We start from the raw sequence: 25,818 nt of genomic DNA, 5'->3' as shown, positions 1-25,818 counted from the left end.
GTGTGCTAGTTTTTCATTCATACATAACATCCAATAGTCCATCTTTAACTATACCATGACTGATTTCCAATTCTAGACTTCCACTTTGTCCGTGTGCTCCACACAAATTCCACAAAGGAGAGACAAGTCCAGTTCAGCCCATTCGAGTCTTACTGATCAGTGGTAATCCATCTTGTAGTCATCTCTTTGCAGTGAGGAGAAAACGCATAGTCAGAGGTTGACATAAATTGTCTGTTCGTGCTTGAGTCTGTATGCAGTCCACACAGCAGCAAAGTTGTGACTATAAAGTTTTGGATTTCATCCAATGCTTATAGTTCCACGTGAGAGAGAGAAAGGAGGTATTCCACAGGCATGTTATCTCCAACAGTAAGGAGGTGAAGACTCTCCAGCCAGCAAACATTGTCCATATTAGTCCTTGACAAAAATTAAATTAAAAAAAAAATATAAAAAAATGTCCCAATTAATTAAGGTCACTTATGGCTCTCGTGTTTTTGTGGTCTCCGAGAGGTCTCAAATTGTAATGCCCTGTTCTCAGACAGAATTCCAAATAAAATAAATAAAAAGACGCCAAGAAAGCAACCTGTAGTTTTGGTAAAATAGAATATCCTTTCGGAGATAATCCAGCAGCGGGGGGATATATTTCCTGTGTAGTTTATCCACGATGACTCCGGTGTGCAGAACTGAAAGATGAGACTCGTCCAAAAATGCTGTCTTGTATGTGTGCTTGTGTGTTTGTTTTGTTTGACTACATGGAGGACAAACAGTGATATAATCCACCAGGCCAGCCATGTAACTCCAGATTAGGAGAGGAATCCCAGTCGCTGGACCACTCTCTCTTTAGCCCCCTGCATTTCCCATCTTCAAGAATCCTGGGAAAATGTACCATGTCCAATCTTTACCCTCCACAAATGATATATCCACCTGACAATGTTGCTTCTTCTTACAAATAGAATCTAGCCGTTGATGCCATTGGCGACCAGATACACGAGACCGCGCGTACTCACATTAGGCGACACACAACCGTGATTGGCCGTCCCTCTCCTGCCCCCGCAGACCTGCCCTTACAACGCTCTTTACCCTTTCGGGCTTCAGCCCATTTGCGTGTGCCATCACTTTATTGTACAAGGCAGCATATTACAGCAATTTAACTGACTGTAGATTATTTCAAGTTCTCTTTTGTTCTACTCTGCCCAAATAACTGGAGAGAGAAAAACAGATCAAATGAATTGTACGCATGCATGACCAATTGGGTTTTTTCTACTCCAAGTATTTTTTTTTTGTTCGTACTGCGCAAGATGGTGGTAATTGTGAAAAACTAACGAGAGGAGCCATCACATTAAGCATTGGGCACGTACATTGTCCACGCATGAGCCCCTGCGTGACGGTGTGTGCCATGGATTTATTTCTTTGACTGAATCATTTGTAGTCGTCCTGTTTATTTCGATGTGGTATTTCTAAATAACTGGCGAGAGGAGTGATTGCATGATAGTTCATTGCATGCGCCCGTGCGTGACCGAGCGTATATTGGACTCTCTTTTTTTATCTTGTGCGTGGATTGTTTCAATAATTTATTTCAATTGTGCAAGGTGGTAGTTACTATGAATAACTAGCGAAAGGATCGGTTCCATTGGCGCAGAGTAATGCCCCGCATTGTCAATTCACAAATTGCCCATTTGTGGGTTTTTTTTCTGTGGGACCGCAGCTATTCACTAAAAAAATCAAAAAAAAACAAACAAAAAAACTCACCCAGTCACAGTTTTTGTGCTCTTTTTGAAATGCCCCAAGATGCCCAAAAATGGTGCCAAAGCCCTGTCTAAATAGGAAAGTAGTTCAGAAATTGTTCCAAGTACTGTATGTTGAAATGATACAGTTTGACTGAGAGACAACCTTGTATGTCGGGGTGGAGCTAAGTTTAGCCCGGGTTGTTGTGGAACTTAGGAGTCTTCCCCACGTGTGCTTGTACATGCACTTTCAGGGTGCATTTTTTTCCAAATTAAAATAATCTGTAAGACATTTTTAAAGGGTCATGTTATAAAATGATTTTTTAAATCAAAGTTTTTGAGCATATTTACAGTTTAAACTATGGATAGAGGAAATTCTAAACTTTTTTCGGGGGCTCAATTACCTTTTAGAGAGCTCAGTCCCGATCCCCACGAATAGCCTGATTCCGTGAATTGTGTGACAAGCCCATGTTGCCCATGTGCACGAGTATGAGCAAGCATGACAAAAGTGGGGAAGTGGCCACTCACACTAGGCTACGCAAATTAAGGCTACTAGATTTTAGGTGTCAAGTGGGCGCAAGCATGGCACGCATTGCCTCATGTGAGTACGCGCTTAGTCACAAGGTGTTAACAAGTAATGCAGTGTCTACCTTTACGAATAAATCCAGGAGAGCTGACTTTGGAGGGGATCCCTGTACAATTTTATCCTCCTAAACAAGTCAGTGAATACGGTAGAAAGACTCTTAAAGATGAGCCGTTTTCTCACAAAGCACGCTTCCCCCTGTCGTCATAGAAACTGTGTCCACTTACCCGTCTAGTCTCCGTTCATAGCGTCCATCTCTGCTGTGGAGCGACGTGGGGGGGCCATACACGCCCCCCCCCGCCACCCGTGTGAACCCTGATACATCCCGGCCACGAGAGCCTAAGGACAGACTATCGTCCAGCCCCCTCGCTGCACTCGGAATGGTGCCCGGCTCATTGTAATCAGTGCGCAGGTCTCTGTCCCCCATCTTGTTGACAGCATTGTGAGCTTTCTGAGCACTTTTGATGTCCACAAAATCCACAAAGGCCGCAACTCCGCCCTCTGAACCCCGTTTAGGCAGGACTTTGACACTCTCCACACGTCCATATCTGGAGAGAGGGGGGGTTGGGGGACCAAAAAAAACAGCAAAACAAACTGATGAGCTAAGTGGAAAGAAGATCAAAGATCAGATCTCACAAATCGATTTCACACATTGAGAACTTATGCAGTCGGTATTTATGCGCGAATGAACGGAATCGAATGGAAAAGCCAGAATTCCGAATTCATTCACATGCGCAATACTTAAAAGCTTGCTTCCACAAGGTTTTCGTTGGTCTGAAACACTTTTTTGGGCATTTCAATTTGTCAAGGGAGCCTTTGACCTTGGAAACGATTTGACCTGAACCGTTCCACTTTGCTGGTCACAGTGGCATGTGTCTGTCTTTTTGGGGAGCTCTTTTGAGAATTAACACTTGCATAGTACAATGGGATTTTAACGAACGGAATGGGAAGCAAACACGGCAAGTGTTAATAACAACAACAACATACTTATGCTTACAGACAAGTACAGTGTATGCTACTGCTACTCTGAAATTTCTCATGCGCCCTACCCCCAAATGAATAAAACCGTAATTAAAGCCGTGAGCAGCAAAGAACGGGATGCCGGGGATGTGCAAAAGTAAAAGAGGTATACTGGGTGGACGACTTGTGGAAATGTGTACATCAGAAGCAGAGTTGTTGCGTGTGCCAGTGCCATGTGTATACTTGTGCCAGTGAGGGTTACCTGTGAACTATATTGACTTATCGTTCGATAAAACGGACGCGACAGTTTTTCCTGATTCGATAAATTGTCATCGTTGCGGTGAGCCAACGGAGAGTTGGACGGCCGTGTCGTCGGTTGCTAGCGGAACGCCGGCAGACCGGTGTTGGCTGCTTCCAATACTCCCTAGCCTTGCTCCATGTGCAGCGCGTAGCAGACAACAGAGACGCTTGAGGGAAAGTTAACTGTACATTATGTTCGCTAGCCCGTGAGCTAATGAGCTAGCGAGCTAAGGAGCTCAACAGCTTGCTCCACCGCGGCGGTGACATGTAAAACGTCAGCGATCTCTCTGAGATGTTGTTGTTGTGCATTAGTCCCCGATTAACACACACGAACGGACGGGAAAGGTAACCGTTTATTAAGCAAACCTCAGCAGCACACATTCTCAATTTACTTGTTTTATATTTTTGGGCTAGACGTTCAAATATTGCCTAATTTTGACTTTATTACTAGGTTAGTCTAAGTCAGTGATAGACTCTGGCCCAGTCCGACTCAAATACAAATTTGGTTTACGCCATCGGAATGGAACGCCGTTGTAAAGGGTTGCATTTTATGGCGGGGTCATGAAATTTTGCTGCCAAGCTCCGTCCACACACTAATCACGAAAATGCAAATTCTTGGCAAGCTAGCGTCGTCCGCCCGTCTAGGACACTCGGTTCAAATTTCGTAATTTCAGACGTTCTATCTCGGGCGAGTTTTGGAAGGACTCATAGAAGTGGCCAAAATGGCTTCCAAATTTTTGCTTTGTTGTGGCCAATCCAGCCAGACTCGGCATTTTGACAGACTGTCATGACTCATTTTGGGGAAATCTCGTTACGCCGCTACTTACAGTTAGCTAGCGTGTCTCGCGGGCAGGTTGGCCAAATACCTCGTCATCCACCTTTCAAACCTTGGACTACATGGATCTTACATTTTGGGAGAATTTCAACGATGACAAGTAGGTTGCAAACACATCAAACGTGAACACGGTCTCACGTGGTCTGCGCGCACACTAACAAAAAATAAATAAATATGAAAAGTGCCCAATATTGGGGAGAATGACGACATAAATTCCATAGGATACAAAGAGCATTGCATCACTTTGCATTCATGACAAGAAAATGTCATTGTAAGATGACTTCAAAGGTTGCCAGCACCTTTCGAAGCTGTTGTAGTGCCAAAACATTTGTGGCATCGAGCAGGTCCCAACAACAACGCACAAGCCTCGACGCCATTTTACACATCACGTCACAATCTCCTTTTTTTCTCTCACACACACCTGCACGCACGCACGCCGCCTTCCTCGGCTCGCTCAGTGGAACCCGTGCAGGCGCGGAGGGAGGCAGCTTCCTCCTGCGCCATTGCAACGGCGAGCACGACGCACATCGTCGCGCAATTCGCACGCACGCTCAGTGCTCGCTCGCTCGCATTGACGTTGTGCATTTGATGTGGCGACGCCTCGGACGGGCGGAGAAACGCAGACGCGGATGCTTTGAGCGGTCTGGCGTTTTGGGGGCACGCGCGGACGCAGCTGTGATTTCCTTGACAGCTTGCAAGCGTGCAAGGCGCACGACAATTGACATTTCCCCTCAAGATGCATTCGCAACAATAACTGCAGAATCGAGCCCAGCAACAAAAGACACAATGACAACCGCCTGCGTGTGCTGGTTTCAGGGAGTCGCGAGGCTTCTTACTGCAGTGCAATCACATCCAATTTGCAAGAAAAGAAAAATTAAATAAAAAAAAAAGCCCACAAAATAAATTGCGGCTGCGCGACGTCTGCTTCCTATTACTGACCTGTGTTGATTGGGTCTAAAATCCTGCAACACGCATCATATCTCACGCGCGATCGGGTCCCGATTCACAACCACTGAATATTGACGGTGACGATTCGGCGTCCCATAACCAAGGAAGTTGTTTTTACGGCGTTTTGGCGCAGGTGGACAGGTGGGCTGCTCGGGGGGGGGGGGGGGGGGGGGAATGCCGACATGCACACGGAAACAAGTGCGTGCACCGCAGATGACGCTGATGCTGATTAAGATGGGACGCCGACATGCTGCACAGATGCGAGCAGGGAGATTGCAAAACACTTTCTTTCTACTCACCGTTTAAAGTGCTCGATGATTTTCTCCTCGCGCACGTTTTCGGGTAAATTTCCCACCCATAAATGTCTGGTTTCCCGAACCATGCTGCTGCTGCTCCTCCGCGACCATACAGATCACCTTTGCTATGTCAGTAAACAGGAGAAGAAGAGGTGCGCAACGTCAACGCCACTGACTGCTCGCTGTGCCCCAATGGCAACCATTGGACTTGCCGGGCGCCCCCCCCCCCTGCCTTGCACGCTCTCTTTTGACACTGCACTGTTTAAATCGCGACCTTGCACCCCGTGAACGCGCTGCGGGCCGTTCCCGTGACGAGGTGGAGGGGGGGGCGAGGGGGGGAGGAGGAGGAGGAGGTGCGTCCCTGGCACAACGCGGCCTTTGAGTGGCGAGAGAGAGAAGCAGGGAGCTTCCTAAAAAGATAGAGCGCAAACTTGGGCTCGTCAGGCGTGGCTTTGTGTGTGTGAGAACTAGCCCCACACACGCACACACACACACAAACACACACACACTTTCACCCGTTGCGATCACACGCAAGTGCGCATGCGTGAGAACAGCCCTCCTCCTCCTCCTCCTCCTCCTCCTCCTCTTCCTCCTCCTCGTGATGCCGCTTGGATAAATTGGAGTTCCAGGAGGATCCCATCAGCAAAGTACAAAATTACTTTGCGCGAAAGCATGTGGAAATATGCAAATGATAGTCGTCGCGATTAGCATTGCAAATATGGATCGCTGCACCACCACCGGTCGTTCTGAGATGATTATTACCGATCAGGTCCAACACAATAGCCGTATCAGAAGGAAAAGATAACGATCTTCACTATTGATCCTCAGCTCAGATCTTCGCTTATGTCAAGTGAAAGGAATGGACCGGCAGGGCCATGTCGTCATCGGCACTTTCGTGATTGGGATCTGTGTCTGTCTTTTGTCTGCTCTTCATAACTCGAGTTTCACTTTAACCCGGCCTCAGCTCCGTTTATAGCTAATAAGTAACAAGCAATCAAAACCCGTGTACATAGTACAAAGGTAGCAAGCTAAATCTTGATAAACGTTAATGGGAAGTCAATATGATTTTTTTATGATTTATTAGTCTCTCAATCTTTGTTAGTCGCTCATAGCCTATTTATGAACGGTGTAACTTTTTATTTATTTTTTTCTTAAACCGTGTCGCTGTTGCTTAATTAAAGCTGACCTTTATTGTCCGCATTGCATACATGTTAATATTCGTGTGTCGAAACGTTTGTATTAAAATCAAATAGAGGAATAGGACTATTTAAAACGACACACACAAAAAAAGTAAACACCTGTGTTCGTCCAACTGCCGTGTTACTATTTTAAGCTTCAGTATCAAGGCAGGACAGCACAAGATGGAACGAGGCAGACAGTGAATGCAGTCTGCGCGTGCGCACAGTCAGCCAATCAGAGAAGGGCACAAACGAGCCGCGATGCCTCCAGAGGGACACGATGTACAAAACAAGTAGACGTCCGACATTTTCTCCACATTTCTCACTGACTGTACGCGGCCACGCGTGGAATGTCCTCCATGGTTCTGTCGAATCCGTCCTGTGGTGGAACTGTATCCAGTTGAAAAAATCAAGAAAAAAAAGCCAATAAACCCGTGGGAGTACAATTTGCAAAACAAAGTGATTCTCTGACTTGGATTATATGACGGGAACGGGAGCGCGAGGCCGTCACTGTCGATTCCACACGGAGTGACGGGGCTGATGTACAAAAAAACAAACAAACAAAAAAGCCTCCCCCATGGAATAACGTAATGTGAACGGCAAAAGTTAAGACACAATCTCGGCGCCGAAACGTGGATTTCAAGTCATGTGGATGCTTCGTGAGGCGTCACGACAATGGACCGTGATTATAAATGGTCACTGCTACGTGATGAGAAACCGAGAAACCTACCCCTTGTGTTTATTTCACTATAAAAAAAGAAGGATGTAATATTTTAAGAGTTCGACATCATTAAGTCGCGGTGAAGCAACGCGGTGTACTTGTTGTCAAACGCCATTTTGTGTGATTTTAATACAAAGGGTGTCGTCAGCCATCTTGCCCCCTTTCTCCTCGAGCAGTAGTCAGTTGCGATAGGACATTAAAAAATTGTTTAAAAAAAAATGTTATTACCGACCGAGTGGCAGTGCTCCCCACTGCACACTTGTTTTCTCTCCTCCCAAGCTGGTTATCGTGTTGTCCCGAGGTACAAGGAAGTGTGTTCACGTCATTAGTTACAGGTGATGTTCCCAAAGCAGCTTCCATTTAAATGTTTCAATGTTGAGCTTGGTGTAATTAAACATCACTTTCGCCACACGCCTAAACCGGGTGTCAAGTGTAATATTGGCCGGACTCAGCAGGTTTTATTTTGCATTGTTGACGTTTATCCACGTCACATTGTGGCTCCTGAGGTTCCAATTTAACAGGTTGAAACACAATAGTTCATGACAAATCCGGTACAGTACAAACCAAAGCAAATGTATTTATATAGCGCATTTAATACACAAGGTCACTCATTGTGCTTTACATGATTAAAAGCATTTAAAACAAAGAGAAAACAGCTTATAAACATTTAAAACAAAGTGTAAAGACTTCCTCTTTGTTCTGGTCAGAACCCAAGCCGCAGCATTCTGAATGAGCTGCAGCTGTTTAATGCTCTTTTTAGGGAGTCCAGTCAGAAGACCATTACAATAGTCAAGTCTACTTGAGATAAAAGCATGGATGAGCTTCTCCTGGTCTGCTTGACACATGCAAGCCTTCACTCTACAGAAGCTTTACCTGAAGGGCCTTCAGTAGGGTTAACGTGATTAACGACAAATGGAAATCATTACATCTGATGCTCATCTCTTCGTCTCTTGGTTGTCTTTAGTGCTTTTTTTTGTTTTTGTTTTTTTAAACATACTCTTAATACTTTTCAACCTGTCCACATAAAATAAGATGTACAGTATACAATTGAATAATAAAAGTTTCTGATCAACCATTTACACATTTGAATTACTCAGACTACAATCAAGAGATATTACTAACACGGCATTTTACAAAAATTCCCTCAGTCACTTAGTTTTGTTCTAGAATATTGTGAACAGGATGGGAGAATCCACACGTTCTGAACTCCTGTTTTCATGGCTGTATTCTGGACATGAGGGAGGTATGCTTGGATGTACCTCAACTTCCAAAAGAAGTCACGATCTTCTTAGGACCACAAATCATTTGAGATCAAATACACAGCACCTCTGCTGATTGCATCCAAGTAGCGCACTCCATTGTGCCAACAACATTTTAAAAAAAATCCATTCAGCCATTATGTCCATCCCTAGAAACACATTTGCACATCTTCAATATGAAGATCATTATTTCCCAGTGTGTTCATACCCTTTTGGGGAGCTTTTGAGGTGAGGATCACCGACCTACGAGGAGGTCACATCCAGCAGATCCATCGTGGGGATCAGGCAGCTGACCTCACCCAGGAAACAAAAGAAAACGTGGAGCACATCAGCCCAGCGTCCAACAGTCAGCAGCAGGAGCGACAACGCACCGAGACGCGTCGCCGCAGGGTTCAGGGGTGCCTGGCTTGCTGGCTGCTCGTCTGCTTCAGGAAGAGAAATTATTGATGGGGCATAGTAATAATAAATAACTCTTTGCTACACATCATCTATAAAGGTCCATGCTAATGTCTTTCCCCCAGCCATCAGTATATACAAAAAAAAAAGGATATTCACAACAGCTATGCCGCTCTTGGCATATATATATATATATATATTTTTTTTTAATATTCATGTTTTTGCATCTTGTTTGTTAGCCAGTGTCATGTTTTTGCTTTGCAGCGTCTGCAATGTTTGGTTTTCTCTTTGTGAAGGACATTTTGGAAAGAGTTCTCAATCTCATGCAATGCAGTTCTACACTAATCCAAGTACAATCACGAACAGTAAAAGCCATCAATTAAGTAATGCGTCTGAGACTATTCATGAGTTTATGATGATTACTATTTGCATTAACATTTCTATGCTGCAAAAAATGACTGAATTGACTTAAATGTGAACATGTACCTCAGTTGCACATGATTAAAATATGGTGTACTGACATATATTATTATATTTTAGAAGAGGGGAAAATTATTTAACAGTCGATGTACATGTTCAAAATTAGGAGTTTTTTTTCCCCCCAGTGTATACTTGGGATATTAAAGATCCGAAAGCGGCACAAGCAAAACACATTTTTAAATGTGAGAGACACCACAGTCCAAAAACATCTCCACTGACTATAAAAGAAATTGACTGAGACATCTCAAGCTCTTTTGTTTTTCAGTCTTCGCTGCATGTTTTTACTCTTTTATATGGACACTTATGTGATTTTTTTTTTCAGTCCTGTAAGCCATATATTTTTAAGGGTAATGTAAGTCAAGTTTAAAATAAAGCATATTCTGATCTTATTTTGTGGTATATTTATGGTTGAAACTATTAATATAGGCGATTGTTAAACCATGACAGTCTCACCCTGCATGTACACCACCAGCAGAGTGTAGCAGATCGTCAGCGGTGTCCAAAACCTAAGCGCTTCCATCCCAGACAGGAAGTGCTGATTGATGATCGCTACCGCCGCCGTCACAGCCATGGCGAAGGCGACGATGAGTGCCTTACACAACGCGGACGGCAGCAGAGGGCCGCGGCCAAACGCCAGCAGGCTGATGCAAATTCCGCAGTAGCGCTGCGAGCTGTGCAGTCCGTACAGAGCGGCGACGTGCCGCTGCAAGGCCGCGGCCCGCCTGGCCAGCCAGCAGCTGAGTGCTGCGGCCAGGAGCAAACACAGGCAGCAACGCGGCGCCCCTTCATGGAGGAAGTGCAGCGTGCAGCTGAGGGCACATCCCAGGGAGAACTGGCTTTGAACCAAACGGCGCCGCAGCGCTTTCGGAGACTCCTGAATCACACAATTGCATAGACACGATAAGACCAGGAATCCCATATTTTTGCTATTTAGACCTCCAGAGAGGGACTCTCTAACATGTACTTAGTATTTCATTTCAAAAATCACTTTGGTTTTGTCATACGAGCATCCAGAAAAGGCCCCTCTGACAGCTACTTCTGTTTGACCCACTTTTGTATCCGTTTTATCCATATTTGGCTACGACCGCCTCCTTTCCTCTGATTGGTTGGAGAAGACCCAACGCTCACGCCTTGTGTTTGTTATGTTGACAGCTCTGGCTCAGAGCGGAGAGGTAGCAGGAGATCTTCGCAAGTGACATAGATAAGCTCGAGAAATTCCCATGACCTGATTTCAGGCCTGTCGGCAGAAAAACGTCTGTAACTCACAATGCGTGGATGATTTTAATTCATATTTCACGTTTACCGAGGCACCATAGAGCCAATATAACATCCTAAATACTAGAAAAAAATGGTTTACTGAAATATGGGACCTTTAAAGCTGCAGTGCGCAGCTTCTGTCGCCCCAAAAAGATGGAAGTCTGCATTAGAACAATAGAGTCGTCGCTTTGATGTGGTGTGAGCTATGCCGAGTCCCTGCCTCCTCCCCGCTGTGTGATTCTGTTTTTATTCTGTTTTGAAGGACAGCCGGTGGCGAAAAAAAGATGTTCTTCAGAAGAGGTATTATTATCTTCTGCTACAGAAATGCAAAATCATAGGTGTCGTTAACTTTTTACAAATGGAGACAAGGGACAGGCACAGGTCGATTTCCAATTTATGAGGCCAATGGTTTCTTACCGGTCCCTGTGTAACCCATCCAGAGACAGCTCGAAGACAAAATTCCAGCACCACCAGGGAGGCCACACGAGAACTTACAGCAGCCAGCATCCCGGCCACAAAGACAAAGCGGAGCATCCCCGCCAGTCCAGGACGAACCCTCCTCTGACTAGATGCATCTTTGTCACTCCAACTATGGTTTGCAGAAGGCGGAAAAGAGCCATTATGACTTTGAATTACAAGTGCAATGTCAAATATCCTTACCTTGCCTCCTCAACATACGAATGCACTCTCAGAAGGGAGCCGAGCACAGAGATCCCACACGCACCTACCAGCCCTGCACGTTACGCACCGCTTCATTGCATCTGACACACGTGAACTCAAAATGTGTTTTGAGTCTCACCTTGAAGCAGACGGCACAGCACATTGATGTTCAGAGCCCACCACCCTGTCAAGTAGGATGTCGGAAGCAGCGATGTGATGAAGGAAAGCATAGCACTTGAAGAGAACTCATTAAATGCCAACAGCAGGGCAAAACATTTAAATAGTCATACGTATACTTTGTGGTTATTCCGCGTGGTTTTACAATAAGGCGTATTGTTATTTTTTTCTGGTAGTTCGTCGTTGAGCTTTGCCCAATCTGAAGCTGTTCCAAAGGTCTGCGAACAGCTGATAACAGCAGGAACGGACAGTGACGTCACAGGGCTTTTTATGAGTGAAGCGTGAAACAAAAATGTGACACCTCTGGAGCTGCAGCAGTTGCCAAATTTCTATGGGAATGAATAAGGAATGTAAAGACCTTTGCTAACGCAGTAAGTCATGTTTGTTGCTAAAATGTTTGGATTTAATTGTGTTAAATTTGAAATCAGTATTCAGGTTTTTACCCATAAAATTAAATATATGTAAAAAATTAAATATATTTCAAATGTTTTTTTTTCCCCATCTGTGTCCACTTAAAAAAAACATTCATGATTATGTTTGTAAAAAAATAAATAATAATAAAATTTATTATCATCATGAATTTGAATGAAAGTGTGTCCAAAACTCAGTTTCCCAGTTCCCATGGAAAGATTACAAAAGTCTTCCACACATACAAGGGGGCCGCTGTATATTTTTGTCATGCTCCAAGGCCACATCATGTCATCTATTAATTTAACAGACTTATGGTTAGAAAAGAGCAGACAAGGACAGTCTTAATCTTAATCACACTGCTCACCCTTAAAGTCCACTTTTTGCACCGTCCAAGTGTTTGAAGTAGTCACCAACAAATAAAGTTGTGTCCATCAAGATCTTGATTGCCCTTTTGAACGAGTGATATAAACTTCCAACATGCCAGCACAAGAGGATAACAAATATATTTATTGCTGGGTGAACCCAGCGAACACATGAACTATGGACCGGGTCCTGTGGCCATTCTTCACGCTCTCACAGAAAAGGCTTTTAAACATGACTCGACTTTTAAAATCCCCGTGGCGTCATAGACACACGCAGGTTAATTGCTTGTTATGTTCTTAAATGTCGATGTTTTTTTATCGCTCACACAACTTCTTGTGCGCAGACATAAAAGACTGATTTCAGAGGAGAGCGAGGACTTCCTAAATGGATACCAACGGTGCCGGCAGTGTGCAATACGATCGCTGGAATGAGGATAACATCAACATGAATGTGGAGGCCTCACAATCCACTGTGACGAAGTGAGTACATTCTGATTCAGTGGTACCGTGATGTTTCGACACGACAAAACCTTCCCGACGATTATGGCTCAAAGTTGTCTGCTCAACTCAGTGGATCCCTTCAGAGCCAACGTCAGTCAAATAATTACCGGTACCTCACTGCATGTGTTGTTTTGCCTTTTTCGGAAAGGCCAATGGCAAGAGAGAAAGAGTTACAGGACGTTAACGTGAAGGGGATCCACATTCTTAGCAGGGGTGTACAAGTACTTTTGTCCTGAGTATTTCAGCGTCATAATACAAAGTCCAATTCCAAAGACGTTTGAAAGTTGTGCAACATGTAAATAAAAACAGAATATAATGATTTGGAAATCCTTTTCAAGCAATATTCACTAGAAAGACAAGATAGTTAATGTTCAAACTGAGGAACATTATTGGTTTTTTTATTTATTTATTATTCTTTCAGTTTGAATTTGATGTCTGTAACAGGTTCCAAAAAAGCTGGGACAGGGGCAACAAAAGACTGGGAAAGTTGAGGAATGTGTACAACATAGTGTATGCTGCCATCCAAGCAACATCTATTTCAGGGTCGCCCCGTCTTATTTCAGCAAGACAATGCGAAGCCACATTCTGGATGTGTTCCAACAGCGTGGCTTGGTAGTAAAAGTGTGCCAGTACTACACTGGCCTGCCAGCAGTCCAGGCCTGTCTCCCATTGAAAATATGTGAGGCGCATTATGAAGCACAAAATACAACAATGGAGACCCAGAACTGTTTAGCAACAGTAGTTGTACATGATCAAGCAAAAATGGGAAAGAAATTGACCTACGAAGCTTCAAAAACTAGTGTTCTCAGTTCCCAAACGCTTATTCTTGTTAAATGGAAAGGTGAAGGTAAAGTTGCCCGTCCCAGCTTTTTTTTGGAATGTGCTGAAGGCATCCAATTCAAAATGAGTGATTATTAACAAAAAAAAACTCAAGTTTATCAGTTTGAACATTAAATAACTGAAAAGGATTTGGAAATCATTGTATTCTTGTTTTTGTTTGTGCTACACACCATCCCAACTTCACTGGAATTGGGTTTTGTAGTTGGAGACGATGCCAGTAGGCAAGGGGATGACAAGCACAAGTGTTTCTTCTTTTGAGCCCATTTTAACCACTGCGGTTGCAGTGGTACCTTGACTTACGACTTTTTCGAATTACCAGTCGTTGCTCGATTTTTTTGCTATGAAGTGTGAGCAAAATAAATTGAGATACGAGCACTAGATGGTGGCAGCATTTTGGCACATGGTGAAATATTCTCGATTGTCACTCACAGTCGAACTTTACTGTCAAACTAAACGTAAAACAAAGAGAATTAAACTTTAAAACAACCACATCACTTTGAATGTCCGCTAGCTTAATGCTAAAAAACGACAAATATTACTGCAGCTTACTGAGGCATTTAGTTGTGAAACTCTTCCATTTGTGTCTGTATGACTGTATTATACTGCCCCCCGGTGGCCAAGGCACGCATACAAGAATGAGCATAAGTGGAATGGATTAATGGCATTTCAATTCATTTGAATGAGATATGACTGTTTTGAGTTACGATGCAGAGAGTCAGCGTTAAGATAATGTTGTTTGTTGTGTTACGTTCAGGCTCTACAACAGAATGTGCACCGGCAACACTGGCATCGCAGTCAAGGCAGCCGCAGCTCTGGCCGCACTGGTGTCCGTCTACATCATAGGATACGTGACAGGATACTACGTCCATAGATGCTGATGGAATACGCAATAGTTGAAAAGGCCTTTTGGATAATCTAGCACATTTGTAATTTTCAGTTTTCCACAGAAAAGGGACAATCACAAAGCAATTCAATCATGAATGAATAAATCTGACATTTCCACTGATTTATTGACAAAGAAACATTTTGCTCCTGATTTTCCAACTGTCAAGACTCCAAAATTGGGTATGAATTTTGTGCCACTGTGGCATTGGAAATTTAAATAAACAATTGGTGAATTTGAAGTTTCAATGATTAAAAAAAGACTACCATGTGACAAAAACATGAGAAATATTGGTGTTGCAAATGTAATCTAGTCCATGTCCAAGCTTACTGGTGACTTAAAGATATGATATACAGTACTTGCTCGTGGAACGTTTCATTCTTCACATCTGTACCATCAACTTGGCCTTGTGTGTCGCTCATTCCTGCTACCTCTTCTGGGCTCGTTCCTCCACATACAGCTGCATCTGTTCCAAACAGTCACAAAGCACAACATAGTATTGGTCAAGTGCAAATGGTAGAACACTTCAAACATTTGTCCATTGAACACAGCACAAATGAAAGCATTTTAATTCACAATTGCACACTTGAGGGAAAACTATTCCTCTGAATCATGTAAAACTGATCAATATGACAAAGATGTGCCATGACAGCGCAGAAGTGCAATGGCTCAGATTTCAAATGAGGGTTATAGAACTTTGTACGCTCCTTCACCTTCACTATGTCGGACGTCAAGGTCTTCAGTGGGATGAGTCTGGGCTCCTGCATGTAGACCTCTTGCTCATCAGCAACTATCCATGGGAAATCCTATAAAAAGGCCAAGCCCCCAAATTATCACAAGGCGCATATCCACGGGACTTTATCATTGTTTCCCACCCTAAAAGTGATGTACATCCTGTTCATACCTTGATGACTTGAACCTTCTCCATGTTGCGTGTGGCAGAATTTCTCGTATGAACTAATACTGTGAATGAACAGTCTGAGACAGCAAAACACACAAGTTAATACCAATTCTGAAAGGAAACTCAAGCTTGTCTAACAAATATGTTGTCATTGTATCTGTTAAAATCTGATTGTACCTTGTGGATTATTGTTCAAAACAGCGTCACACACACTGATCTTAAGAATGAATGCCCTCAGCAGCTGCTCCACATGAGACAGTAAATTGTCAGAGCTAAAACAAATAATAATACATTTAAAAAAAAATTATGCTTAATATACTGGTTGTGAAAGAGGGGGTGCAAACCTGATCGAGAGCAGTGGCGGTTGAGATATCTCAAACACAAATCTCTCAACTGGATGATGCTCCTTGTCCATGATGACGACAACCACCTTCTCGGCATCATTCTGCCAAGAAAATTGAGGTGCTTGGGAGTGGGCAGGGGGAGAGCAACATATATGTAGAGCACCAGAATCACACGAGTCTTACTTTTTCAATAAGCGGCTTTATACAATGAAGTGTATCTTGGATGTACTGGTTGAGCTCAGGGTGACAAGACATCTGCAAAATTAACAAAAGGTTTGAGCTGAGGGGAGAGCAACAGCAACATCTCAAATGTTCATCTGTACCTGCACAGGTACGTTGTACTTCTTTCTCTTCTGAAATATTCCCGAGGGATAAACTTCACGGACGTACAGGATGAGATGAATGGCAACTTCCAGGAACTCGCACAAAATGTCAGCAACCACTGGAGGAAAACAACTGAGTTAATTCCTCTGATCGTGTGTAAAGAAGCAACTCCACACCACAACAAACACAACGATAACGCTGATTTTTGTTGTTGTTGTGCTGGTGAAAAATAAAAGGTGATTCTTCTTCTTCTATTCTATTCGATCCGAGCTGAGAGAGAGTTGTCTCGGTTACTGTTTCACCAATGCCTTTTTCGTGTGTGTAAGACGGTTGAACTGTTCCGCACCATACCTTGTCCAAAATTGAGATCTTGCCTTGTTAAGGTTGTCATGATTCCAACAATGGAGACGTGAAGAAAATGGTTGCTTTTATTTTTCGTCGCTGTCAACCCCGGCTACATACCAGGGTTCAGAACGCAAAGTGAAGTAAATCTCAGATTTAAGAAGACGACTTTTAAATGTAACTAAATGAATACACGCATTTAAAAAAACAAAAAACAACAACAAAACTATATTTCACGGCCCACATCCGTGATTTGCCCGCTGGTTGTGTTCGCGAGAATATTCAATCATACGCTGCGCACGTCAATGACGTAACAGTTAATGTTTACAAGTTGCTTCTTGTCCAGGGATGATGACGTAACGGAGAACGCTTGATTTATCACCGCGGGGAATATGTATTTTAAACACGTGATTTAGTAATGTTCAATGTGGATTATTTCTTATTATTTGCATTTAATTTTGTGTTTTTTAACGGAACAAGGTGCAAACACAATAGTTAAGCGTAGATAACGATCATATTTTCAGGAAGAGTATCGGTAATAAAAAGGCCTGCTGTAATCCACTTATTTTACAGATAAAACGGAGACACATTTCTCCTTATACTGTACAAAATTAATTAATTAGAACATTGATACATACAATAAACGTGTGCCATCCATTTACCATTACACTTTAAAATTTCTTTATTTTTGTGTGTGTTATGCTAATTGTTAGCCTGTGTGGCTGTGGTGTTTTCCATCGTATGCATGATGGAGGCTATGTGGTGATTTCAAATACACAATGTGTCTTTGTTTTACGGTTAAAAGCTCGAAGCCTTTTTTTTTTTTTTTTTTTTTAAAGAATAGTTTTATAATTACATCAGCCAAACTGCTGGCCGTTGTGAAGTGAGTGGAGCCACATGCCACCATACAGCACTTGTATCTCAAGTTAGGGCTTGCAAGTCAAAGGGAAAACTCAGCTGATCGACAGCTAGTATCAAGTGTGGTCACTCGTATCTCAAGCACCACTGTATATGAAAATGACCCTTCTAATTCAATACACTGAAAGAAAATATTGAGTCCACTCCTTTGTTTTTCCATCGGTGAGTGTTTTGGTGGTGGGTGGAACGGACATATTTAATTTACAAAACAGGATAAAATCTTATTACTTATTAGCAAAGTACGATTCCTTGGGGGTGCCTCTTATTATTGCTTTACTAAGATCGTTAATAATTAAACGTTTTATTTGACCTTCCATGGTTGATTTGTTCACATCTTCCATTGGCAAATACATAGCAGTAAAGTGATAAAATGGCCTTTAAGTTAATTTACAAGACATCCACATCAGCAGTTTTTGAATGTTTTAGACACATGCACAACAATCACATTATTTATTTATTTATTTATTTATTTTTTAATTTCCTTTTCATCTGAAAAAGTGACACCCCTAACCCCCAGTGGAAATATATATTGTCATAGAAATAAGAAACAGTAATGCAAAAATGTATGGCGTCACATTAAAATACCGAAGCACCACAATAGTGCTGTCGATTGTGCAGCATAAAAAAGTTACAGGACATGAACAGTCCTGGTGGAGGTAGATATGTGAAAGAAAAAGTGACAGCATTTGGCAGAAATTACTTCATCGACAGCTCACTGACACAGTGAGATTAAATACATTTGTGGCTGAGCTTGAAGCTAACCACATACCCGACCCTATTGATCAGTTTCAGTCTGTTAGCATTAATAGCTTTGATGCCTGCACTCCAGCATACCGAACCATCAAAGATGGTGACTTTCGAAAAAATTGGATCACCCTTTTGGATCAACTTATTACACACATTTAAAAGGACCAAACCTCCAAAAGAAGTAGTGTCAGCCCTTATAGATAACGCCAGCGTTGATTGACCATGTCACCCCCCACTTGTTATCCAGGCGGCGACCAAGCTATAAGACTTGAGAATGTTGACATTACTTTCACTGATGTGGACTGCTGAAAATGGTGGAATGAGGGTCTGGAAATCCAGCACAATCTCCCTCATCTTTAGCTACACGGATTTCCCTACAACCACCTTGCAAAGCGGCACACACCTCTCCCTACACACACACAACATCAGTGCCATCAAGAAAATGTCTTTGGTTGACAAGGCTGAGTTGTACCAAAAGTCCTACATGTAGATTGTGACATTGTGAGCCAATATCCTTGGCGGGGATCTGATGTTGCAAACCAGACAGAACCAGAGACAAAGCTGTTCAGCCTGAAAGTCTGCTGACAAATAATCCGCATGGCATGTGGACCTCCATGTGCATGTTTGGCCAGTTTTGGTCAATGCAGGAGCATTCACATTAGGTCCCTAAGAATTGATTCCAAGAGTCACATTTTAATGCTTTATGTCTGCATCTAATTAGGGAGGCGTTATGTCCACAATTTGGGCATAAAACCGTAGAGGACTCAAGAGACTCCTGTGCTATTTTTATAGTTGTTTTCATCTCTGACAAGTTGGCTTTCCTATTTTCAGCAAAGTCCAGTAAGCTGTTCTTCTCAGTCTCTGCTTTAAATCTCAGTGGCATGAGTTCTCGGTCCACAATCATTCCTCCCCTTGGCTTGTATGGCGCCCGACTGGCTGTGAGGCCTGTGCTAATTCTGATGGGCTCCAGTTTTTTTTCTGGTGCCGGCTTCTCTCTTTTTGACGATAATCTTCCCTTAGGTTTTTGAGACACAATCGGTGGAAGCATTCGTTGTTTATGGGTCTGGAAACCTTTGCTTTCCTCTTTTAAGAAATCACCACGGGCAGGCTTTGTTTTTGGTGTTTTCTGAGAAATGGGTGAGAGTTTTGCTTTGTGTGTGTCTGGCAATAAATTGGTCTGTATACCTTTCGATTTTATTGTCACTGATTCACCACACGTTTTTATAGGTGAAAGCACTGGCTTTGACTTAGGCAATATTGCTTTTTTTTTCTCCGAGCCACTCTTTGGTCCCTGAGAAGCATCTTTTTGTGGGATAGGTGAGAGCCGCCGTAGCTGTTTAGGCAGCTGAGGCCCTTTCTTTTCATCCTTTGAGAGTTTCTTCATTTTATGTCCCTCAGCTTTGCCTAGGATAGGGGGGATGACTGATTTTACAGAGTCTTGAGTTAATTTTGTATCCTTTGGGATCTCTCGAATCTGTGGTTTTTCTCTGTCTTCAAGTGGTGGTGTCACTGGAAATGCTGTAGATATATCATCTATATCTGGCAATGAAGTTGATGTGGCAGCATCTTTGTACGGCGGTTCACTGGGTGGTGATGGTGCTAGTACCTCTGTATCTGATACTGGTTCAGGACTTTCTTTGATTGGTTCAGGCTCTGGTTCAGGCTCAGGTTCAGGCTGTGGTTCAGACTCCGGTTCAGGGTCCGGTTCAGGCTCCGGTTCAGGCTCCGGTTCAGGCTCTGTTTCAGGCTCTGGTTCAGGCTCCAGTTCAGGCTCCGGTTCAGGCTCTGGTACAGGTTCATCAGGTACAGGGATTACTTCATCTTCTAACTCCACTGGCTCAGCTATGAGCTCTACATCAGACTCTGTGTTTTCTTCTTCCTGAGGTGAAGGTACTGGTTCCTCTGGAACATCCACAATTTCTTCAAGTGGGGATGGCACTGTCTCAGTGTCCTCTTTATCAGACTCGGCGATGTCTTTGTTGAGTTCAGACAAGTCTTCTGTATCAGATAAAGTGATCTCTCCATGTGGAGATAGCACCGGGCAAGGTATGTCCTCTGTATTTTGCTCTGATAGGTGTTCAGATAAACTGCTCTCACTGTCTTGTGATGCCACTGGTTCAGTTAAGTCTTCTGACTCAAACTCAACAGTCTCTTTCTGCGGCGATGGAACCGATTCAGGTAAGTCTTCTGTATCAGACACAGGAGCTTCTGGTACAGATATCTCCTCTATAATTGGTTCAATGTTTTCTTTGGGTGGTGATGGCACTTTTTCAGGTAGGACCTCTATGGGTGATGGCACAGTAGATAATTCTTCCCAATCAGGAACCTGGGTTTCTCGATGTGACACCGATCCTGATAGCTCCTCTGTATTTGCCACACTGACTACTACAGTAGAAGAACTTGACACGGTTGACATAGGATAGTCCTCGGCTGTAGTTTCTGTATTGTCGATTTTTATCATTAGATCATATTCTACCAATGTAAATGGTGTTGGTATTGACATTTCCTCTGTATCATTCATGGTGACTGACAGAGAGAAGGAACTTGACACTGTGTATGATGGAGACTCTACTACTGCTACAGTTTCTTGGGTCTCTTGCATTTGGTTGATCTTTATTGAGAAGTCATACTCTACCGAGGTACTTGGTATTGGTTCAGATACAATCATTGTATCAGAGGCAGTGATCTCTTTGTGCGGTTCACATATGTCCTCTGCATTTGGTTGTTCCGATATACCATCTGTATTAGATAATTGTCTCTCTCCATGTAATGGTTTACATATGTCGTCTGTATTAGATATATGGATTTCGCCATGTGATTGTGGCAACAACGCTGGTCCAGATTCTGTTTTGCTCACAATAAGTGACAGACTTGATACAGTTGACAAAGGAGACTCCTCTCTTGCTGTTCCTTGTATTGTATTCACCTTTATAACAATGTCAGACTCTACATAGGTATTTGGCACAGAAGTGGATATGTCTTGCGCAATTGACCCCGGTTCAGATATATCCTCTGTGTCAGATGTAGTGATGTCTTCATGTGGTTGTGACACCGCTCCAGATAGGTCATGTATATTTGGCACTGGTGCCAATGTGTCCTCCTGTGTATTTGTTACTGGACCTGATATAGTTTCTGTATTAAATGACAGGCTCTTGTCCTTTGCTGATGACACCCCTGTCAATATATTCTCTGTACCAGATATATGGATCTCTTCATGTGATTGCAGCCCGCCTGTTTTGCTCACAACGACTGACACAGTAGACAAATCCTCTCGTGCTGCTTCTTGGCATGTATTGATTTTGATGACAATGTCTGACTCTACATAACTAACTGGGGCAGGGACGACTATGTCTTCTGCGCTTTGCACTGGTCCAGATACATTCTCTGTATTTGGAACAAGTTCAGATATGTTCCCTGTCTTTGGTAATGGTTCAGGGGAAAGGAGCTCTTCGTGTAGCGATGACATTAGTATATATTTGTCCTCCATATCAGATACATGCATCTCTTTATGTGATTGTGGCAATGACACTGAACCCGATATTTCCTCTGTTTTGTTTATAACGACTGATATTGTGGATGAACTTGATGGAGCAGACATTGGAGATTCCACTCCAATTGTTTCTTGGTGTTCTTGTCTTTTGTTGATCTTGATTAAGATGTCAGACTCCACACAGGTGATAGGCACGCGAGAGGATGTGTCTTCTGTAATCGACAGTGATCTGGATATGTCCGTTGTATGTGGCAATTGTTCAAATAAGTCCTCTGTATTTGATGCATGGATCGTTCCCTGTGATTGTGACATAGACAGAGGTCCTGAATCTGACACTGGCCCTTCTGTTTTGCTCACAATAACTGATACGGTGGATGTACTCGATACAGTGGACATAGGACACTCGTCCCCTAGTATTTGTTTATTTTCTTGTCTTTTGTTAATCCTAACAGATAAGTCATACTCTAAAACCGTGCTTGGAACAGGATCAAATATGTCTTCTGGAATTGGCTCTGATGTACATATATCCTCTATATTCGAAGCTGGTTGAGATATGTACTCTGTATCAGATACATTCATCGCTTCACATGGTTGTGACATTGGGCTCGGTATGTCCCCTGTATTTGATGCCTGTTCAGCTATGATGCCATCTGTATCAGATAAAGGGATTTCTTCACGATGAGAGTCCTCTGTGTTCGAGGCATGAATATCTTCATGTGATTGTGGCAATGGCACTGGTGCACATGTGTCCTCTGTGTCCGAGGCATGAATATCTTCATGTGATCGTGGCAATGGCACTGGTGCACATGTGTCCTCTGTGTCCGAGGCATGAATATCTTCATGTGATTGTGGCAATGGCACTGGTGCACATGTGTCCTCTGTGTCCGAGACATGAATATCTTCACGTGATTGTGGCAATGGCACTGCTGCACATATGTCCTCTGTATCTGAGACGTGAATATCTTCATGTGATTGTGGCAATGGGACTAGTCCACATATGTCCTCTGTATCTGAGACGTGAATATTTCCATGTGATTGTGGCAATGGGACTAGTGCACATATGTCCTCTGTATCTGAAACGTGAATATTTTCATGTGATTGTGGCAATGGGACTAGTGCACATATGTCCTCTGTATCTGAGACATGAATTTCTTCATGTGATTGCAGCAGTGACAGTGGTGCAGACGTGTCCTCTGTCCCACAGGCGTAGAGCTCTTCGTGTAACTGAGGCAATGGAACTGGGGCTGATAAGTCCTCTGTATCAGACACATGAATCTCTTCATGTGATTGTGGCGATGACACTAGTGCACATATGCTCTCTGTGTCAGATACATGGAACTCTCTAAGTGATTGCGGCATTGACAGTGGTCCAGATATGTCCTCTGTTTTGCTCACAATGACTGAGACATTGTCCGAACTTGACATACTGGATGTAAGCGATTCATCTCCCATTTCATCTTGGGTCCCTTGTGCTTTTTTTATGCTGTTTAAGAGGTCATGACTTGAAACAGTATTTATTATGTCTTCTGTATTTGGCCCTGATCCAGATAGGACCTTTGGATGTGCTTGTAGTTCACATATTTCCTCTCTCTCATATACAGAACTCTCTTCATGTGGTTCTGGCACTGATTCAGAAATATCTTCTGTATTTGGGACTACTTTAGTTGTTTCACATATGGAAGTCTCTTCCTGTGGTAACAGCACTGATCCAGATATGACTTCTGTATCATATACACTGATCTCTCCATGTGATTGTGGCAATGATGCCGGTCCCAGTATTTCCCCTGTTATGCTTACAGTCACTGATACAGTGGAAGAACTTGACACAGCCGGTAAAGGAGATTCCTCTCTTGGTATTTTTTTGGTTTCTTGTCTTTTGTTTATTTTAATAGAGAGAGTCATGATCTCTTCTGAAATTTCCTCTGATCCAGATATGTCTGTAATTGAAGCTAGTTCCGTAATGTCCTCTGTATGTGATACTGTGATCTCTTCACGTGGTTGTGGCATTGTTCCTGGTATGTTGTCCCTATTTGGCACTGGTGCAAATATGTTCTTTGTATCAGATGAGGACATCATTTCATGTGCTGATGGCACTCGTCCAAATGTCTCATCTGAGTCAGATACAGGGATCTCCCTGCGCGATTGTGACACTGAAACTGCTCCAGATATGCCTTCCATTTCAGATACACAGATGTCTTGGTGTGAATGCGGCAATGACAGCAGTCCAGTCTCTTCATGTTCTGATGTCGCTTGTCTAAACACCTCCTCTGAATCAGATATGTGTATCTCTTTTTTAGATTGTGCCACTGGACCACATATGTCCTTCATATCAGATACATAGATCTCTTCCTGTGAACATGGTAGTGACACTGGTCTAGGTGTTATCTCTGTATCGGATACATGGAATTCTCCATGTAGTTGCGGCAACGACACAGCTCCTGATAGTTCCCCTATTTTGTTTACAATTACTGATATTTTGGCTGAATCTGACAAAGTGGATATAACAGATTCAACTCTCACTGTTCTTTCATTCATTCTGTCATACCCAGCACCTATTTGTTCTTTAACTGGCACTGATTGGGCGATGTCCTCTGCATTTTGCATTCGTTCACATGTGCCCTCTGCATCAGATACAGTAGTCGCTAACCTTGGTACGTCCCATGTATTTGATAGCGATCCTGATATGTCTTCTGTATTTGGCATTGACATGCCAGATGTGCATTGTGAATCAGATACATGAATCTCTTCATATGAAAGTGGCAATGACACTGGTCTTGATATTTCCTCCGTTACGTTCACAATGACTGATAGAGTGGATGAAGCTGATACAGCGGACATAGGTGAGTCCGCTCTGGCTGTTTCTTGGGATTCTTGTATTGTGTTGATCTTGATGATGATGTCGGACCCTTTATAGGTAATTGAAGATATGTTTTCTGTAACTGGACCTGATCCTGATATGTCCTCTGTACTTGGTACTGGATTAGATAGGCCCTCTGTATCAGATGAAGGGGTTGCTACATATTGTGAAGCCACTGATCCAGATGTATCCTCTGAATGAGATAAATGAATCCCCCCATGTGACTGACACGATGAAATTGGTCTTGGTATTTCCCCTCTTTTGCTCACAGTGACTGATACAGTGGATGATCTTGATATAGTGGACATTAAAGACTCATTGCCTGCTGTTTCTTGTCTTTCATTGACCTGGGTAAAGTCACACTCTACACAGGTAGTGGGTACTGGAGTGTATACGTCCTTTGTATTTAGCACTGATGGTAGTGGTGCAGGTATTTCTTTGGCATTGGTCTCATTGAATGACACAGTGGCAGAGATTGATGAACCTCGGACAGAGGATGTCGCCAATTCCTGCACTGGCTTTTCTCGTGTCTCTTGCCTTATATTGATCTTTCTTAGGAAGTCATACTCTGAAAAAGACAACAAATATTTACATGAGAATTTAATATAGGCTGCATTATCGCACAGAAACAAGATGTTTTTTTTCCAATACGTGAATCATCCTTGATCATTACAAACCCTGACAAAACTGTATTCAGGTCACGTCTTTTCGCAAAGAGTATGGCATTCCCTGTGCTCGTGTGAGCTGTCCCTGAGTACTTTACCCATCTCCCAAAGGTCAAAAGCATGCAAATGAGGACTCTAAATTGCAGTAGGTGTAATTTACTTCCCCCAGCAATATCGTATTGTTGTTATGCACGTAACTCCCACCACAATCTGTGTCGATGGTCCAACTTTGATTTGGTCAACTTTCAAAATGAAATTTCCCATTGAGATCAGTTAAACATTTGAAATCATTCCTTGCCAAGTCCAAACCATCATCATCATAAAACCTACACAGAAATTAACAAGATGATTAAAGACACAAACACTTAAACAATCACTTTCATAATTTGTTTGCACAGTGCCACTTAAGTATAAAATCAAATCGACCATGCACATTGTAACATTAAATTATTAAACAAGCAT

At 42.9% G+C, this 25,818-nt stretch overlaps 4 protein-coding genes across 5 annotated transcripts; 1 reads left to right on the top strand and 3 right to left on the bottom strand.

Moving 5' to 3' along the window:
- Positions 1–730: 730 nt before the first annotated feature.
- LOC133465358 (msx2-interacting protein-like) lies at positions 731–5,729 on the bottom strand. The gene is made up of 4 exons (XM_061748082.1): positions 5,647–5,729; positions 4,821–5,090; positions 2,532–2,852; positions 731–869 (listed from the first exon to the last, which is right to left on the bottom strand). The coding sequence occupies exons 1-4, from the start codon at positions 5,727–5,729 to the stop codon at positions 746–748; spliced, it is 798 nt and encodes a 265-aa protein (XP_061604066.1). The 3' UTR covers positions 731–745.
- A 2,386-nt stretch (positions 5,730–8,115) lies between these two features.
- On the bottom strand, positions 8,116–12,562 carry tmem82 (transmembrane protein 82; the record flags this gene model as incomplete). Its single annotated transcript, XM_061747586.1, has 6 exons — positions 8,116–9,223; positions 10,131–10,551; positions 11,352–11,523; positions 11,595–11,667; positions 11,734–11,778; positions 12,547–12,562. Coding segments are annotated over 6 exons (906 nt in total), but the record flags the coding sequence as incomplete, so codon positions are not given.
- smim1 (small integral membrane protein 1) lies at positions 12,003–15,126 on the top strand. Of its 2 annotated transcripts, none has more exons than XM_061788088.1 (3): positions 12,003–12,142; positions 12,889–13,024; positions 14,640–15,126. In XM_061788088.1, the coding sequence occupies exons 2-3, from the start codon at positions 12,930–12,932 to the stop codon at positions 14,761–14,763; spliced, it is 219 nt and encodes a 72-aa protein (XP_061644072.1). In that variant the 5' UTR covers positions 12,003–12,142; positions 12,889–12,929; the 3' UTR covers positions 14,764–15,126. The 2 variants fall into 2 exon arrangements, with proteins under 2 accessions (XP_061644072.1, XP_061644151.1); XM_061788167.1 differs by lacking the exon at positions 12,003–12,142 and adding an exon at positions 12,681–12,821.
- Positions 14,877–17,001, bottom strand: mad2l2 (mitotic arrest deficient 2 like 2). Its single transcript, XM_061787968.1, has 8 exons — positions 16,689–17,001; positions 16,337–16,455; positions 16,197–16,268; positions 16,014–16,114; positions 15,847–15,941; positions 15,673–15,746; positions 15,482–15,574; positions 14,877–15,234 (listed from the first exon to the last, which is right to left on the bottom strand). Exons 1-8 carry the CDS (start codon positions 16,726–16,728, stop codon positions 15,196–15,198), a joined length of 633 nt encoding a protein of 210 aa, XP_061643952.1. The 5' UTR covers positions 16,729–17,001; the 3' UTR covers positions 14,877–15,195.
- Positions 17,002–25,818: the final 8,817 nt, after the last annotated feature.

Source organism: Phyllopteryx taeniolatus, chromosome 1 (assembly GCF_024500385.1).
Source record: "Phyllopteryx taeniolatus isolate TA_2022b chromosome 1, UOR_Ptae_1.2, whole genome shotgun sequence".
Lineage (NCBI taxonomy): Eukaryota > Metazoa > Chordata > Actinopteri > Syngnathiformes > Syngnathidae > Phyllopteryx > Phyllopteryx taeniolatus.
Note: the sequence above shows the minus strand (reverse complement) of the source record. Positions and strands in the feature narration are given on the sequence as shown.

Bases quoted from the DNA above. Each gene is read 5' to 3' on its own strand.
- LOC133465358 (XM_061748082.1), bottom strand. From the start codon at position 5,729: ATGGTTCGGGAAACCAGACATTTATGGGTGGGAAATTTACCCGAAAAC. The intron at 2,853-4,820 runs GTGTGTGTGAGA...CCCTCTCTCCAG, and splicing joins GGCGGCGTGCGTGCGTGCAG to ATATGGACGTGTGGAGAGTG. The intron at 870-2,531 runs GTAAGTGGACAC...ACATTTTCCCAG, and splicing joins TATGAACGGAGACTAGACGG to GATTCTTGAAGATGGGAAAT.
- smim1 (XM_061788088.1), top strand. From the start codon at position 12,930: ATGGATACCAACGGTGCCGGCAGTGTGCAATACGATCGCTGGAATGAG. The intron at 13,025-14,639 runs GTGAGTACATTC...TGTTACGTTCAG, and splicing joins TCACAATCCACTGTGACGAA to GCTCTACAACAGAATGTGCA.
- mad2l2 (XM_061787968.1), bottom strand. From the start codon at position 16,728: ATGACAACCTTAACAAGGCAAGATCTCAATTTTGGACAAG. The intron at 16,269-16,336 runs GTACAGATGAAC...TTAATTTTGCAG, and splicing joins AGTACAACGTACCTGTGCAG to ATGTCTTGTCACCCTGAGCT. The intron at 16,115-16,196 runs GTAAGACTCGTG...TTTTCTTGGCAG, and splicing joins TAAAGCCGCTTATTGAAAAA to AATGATGCCGAGAAGGTGGT.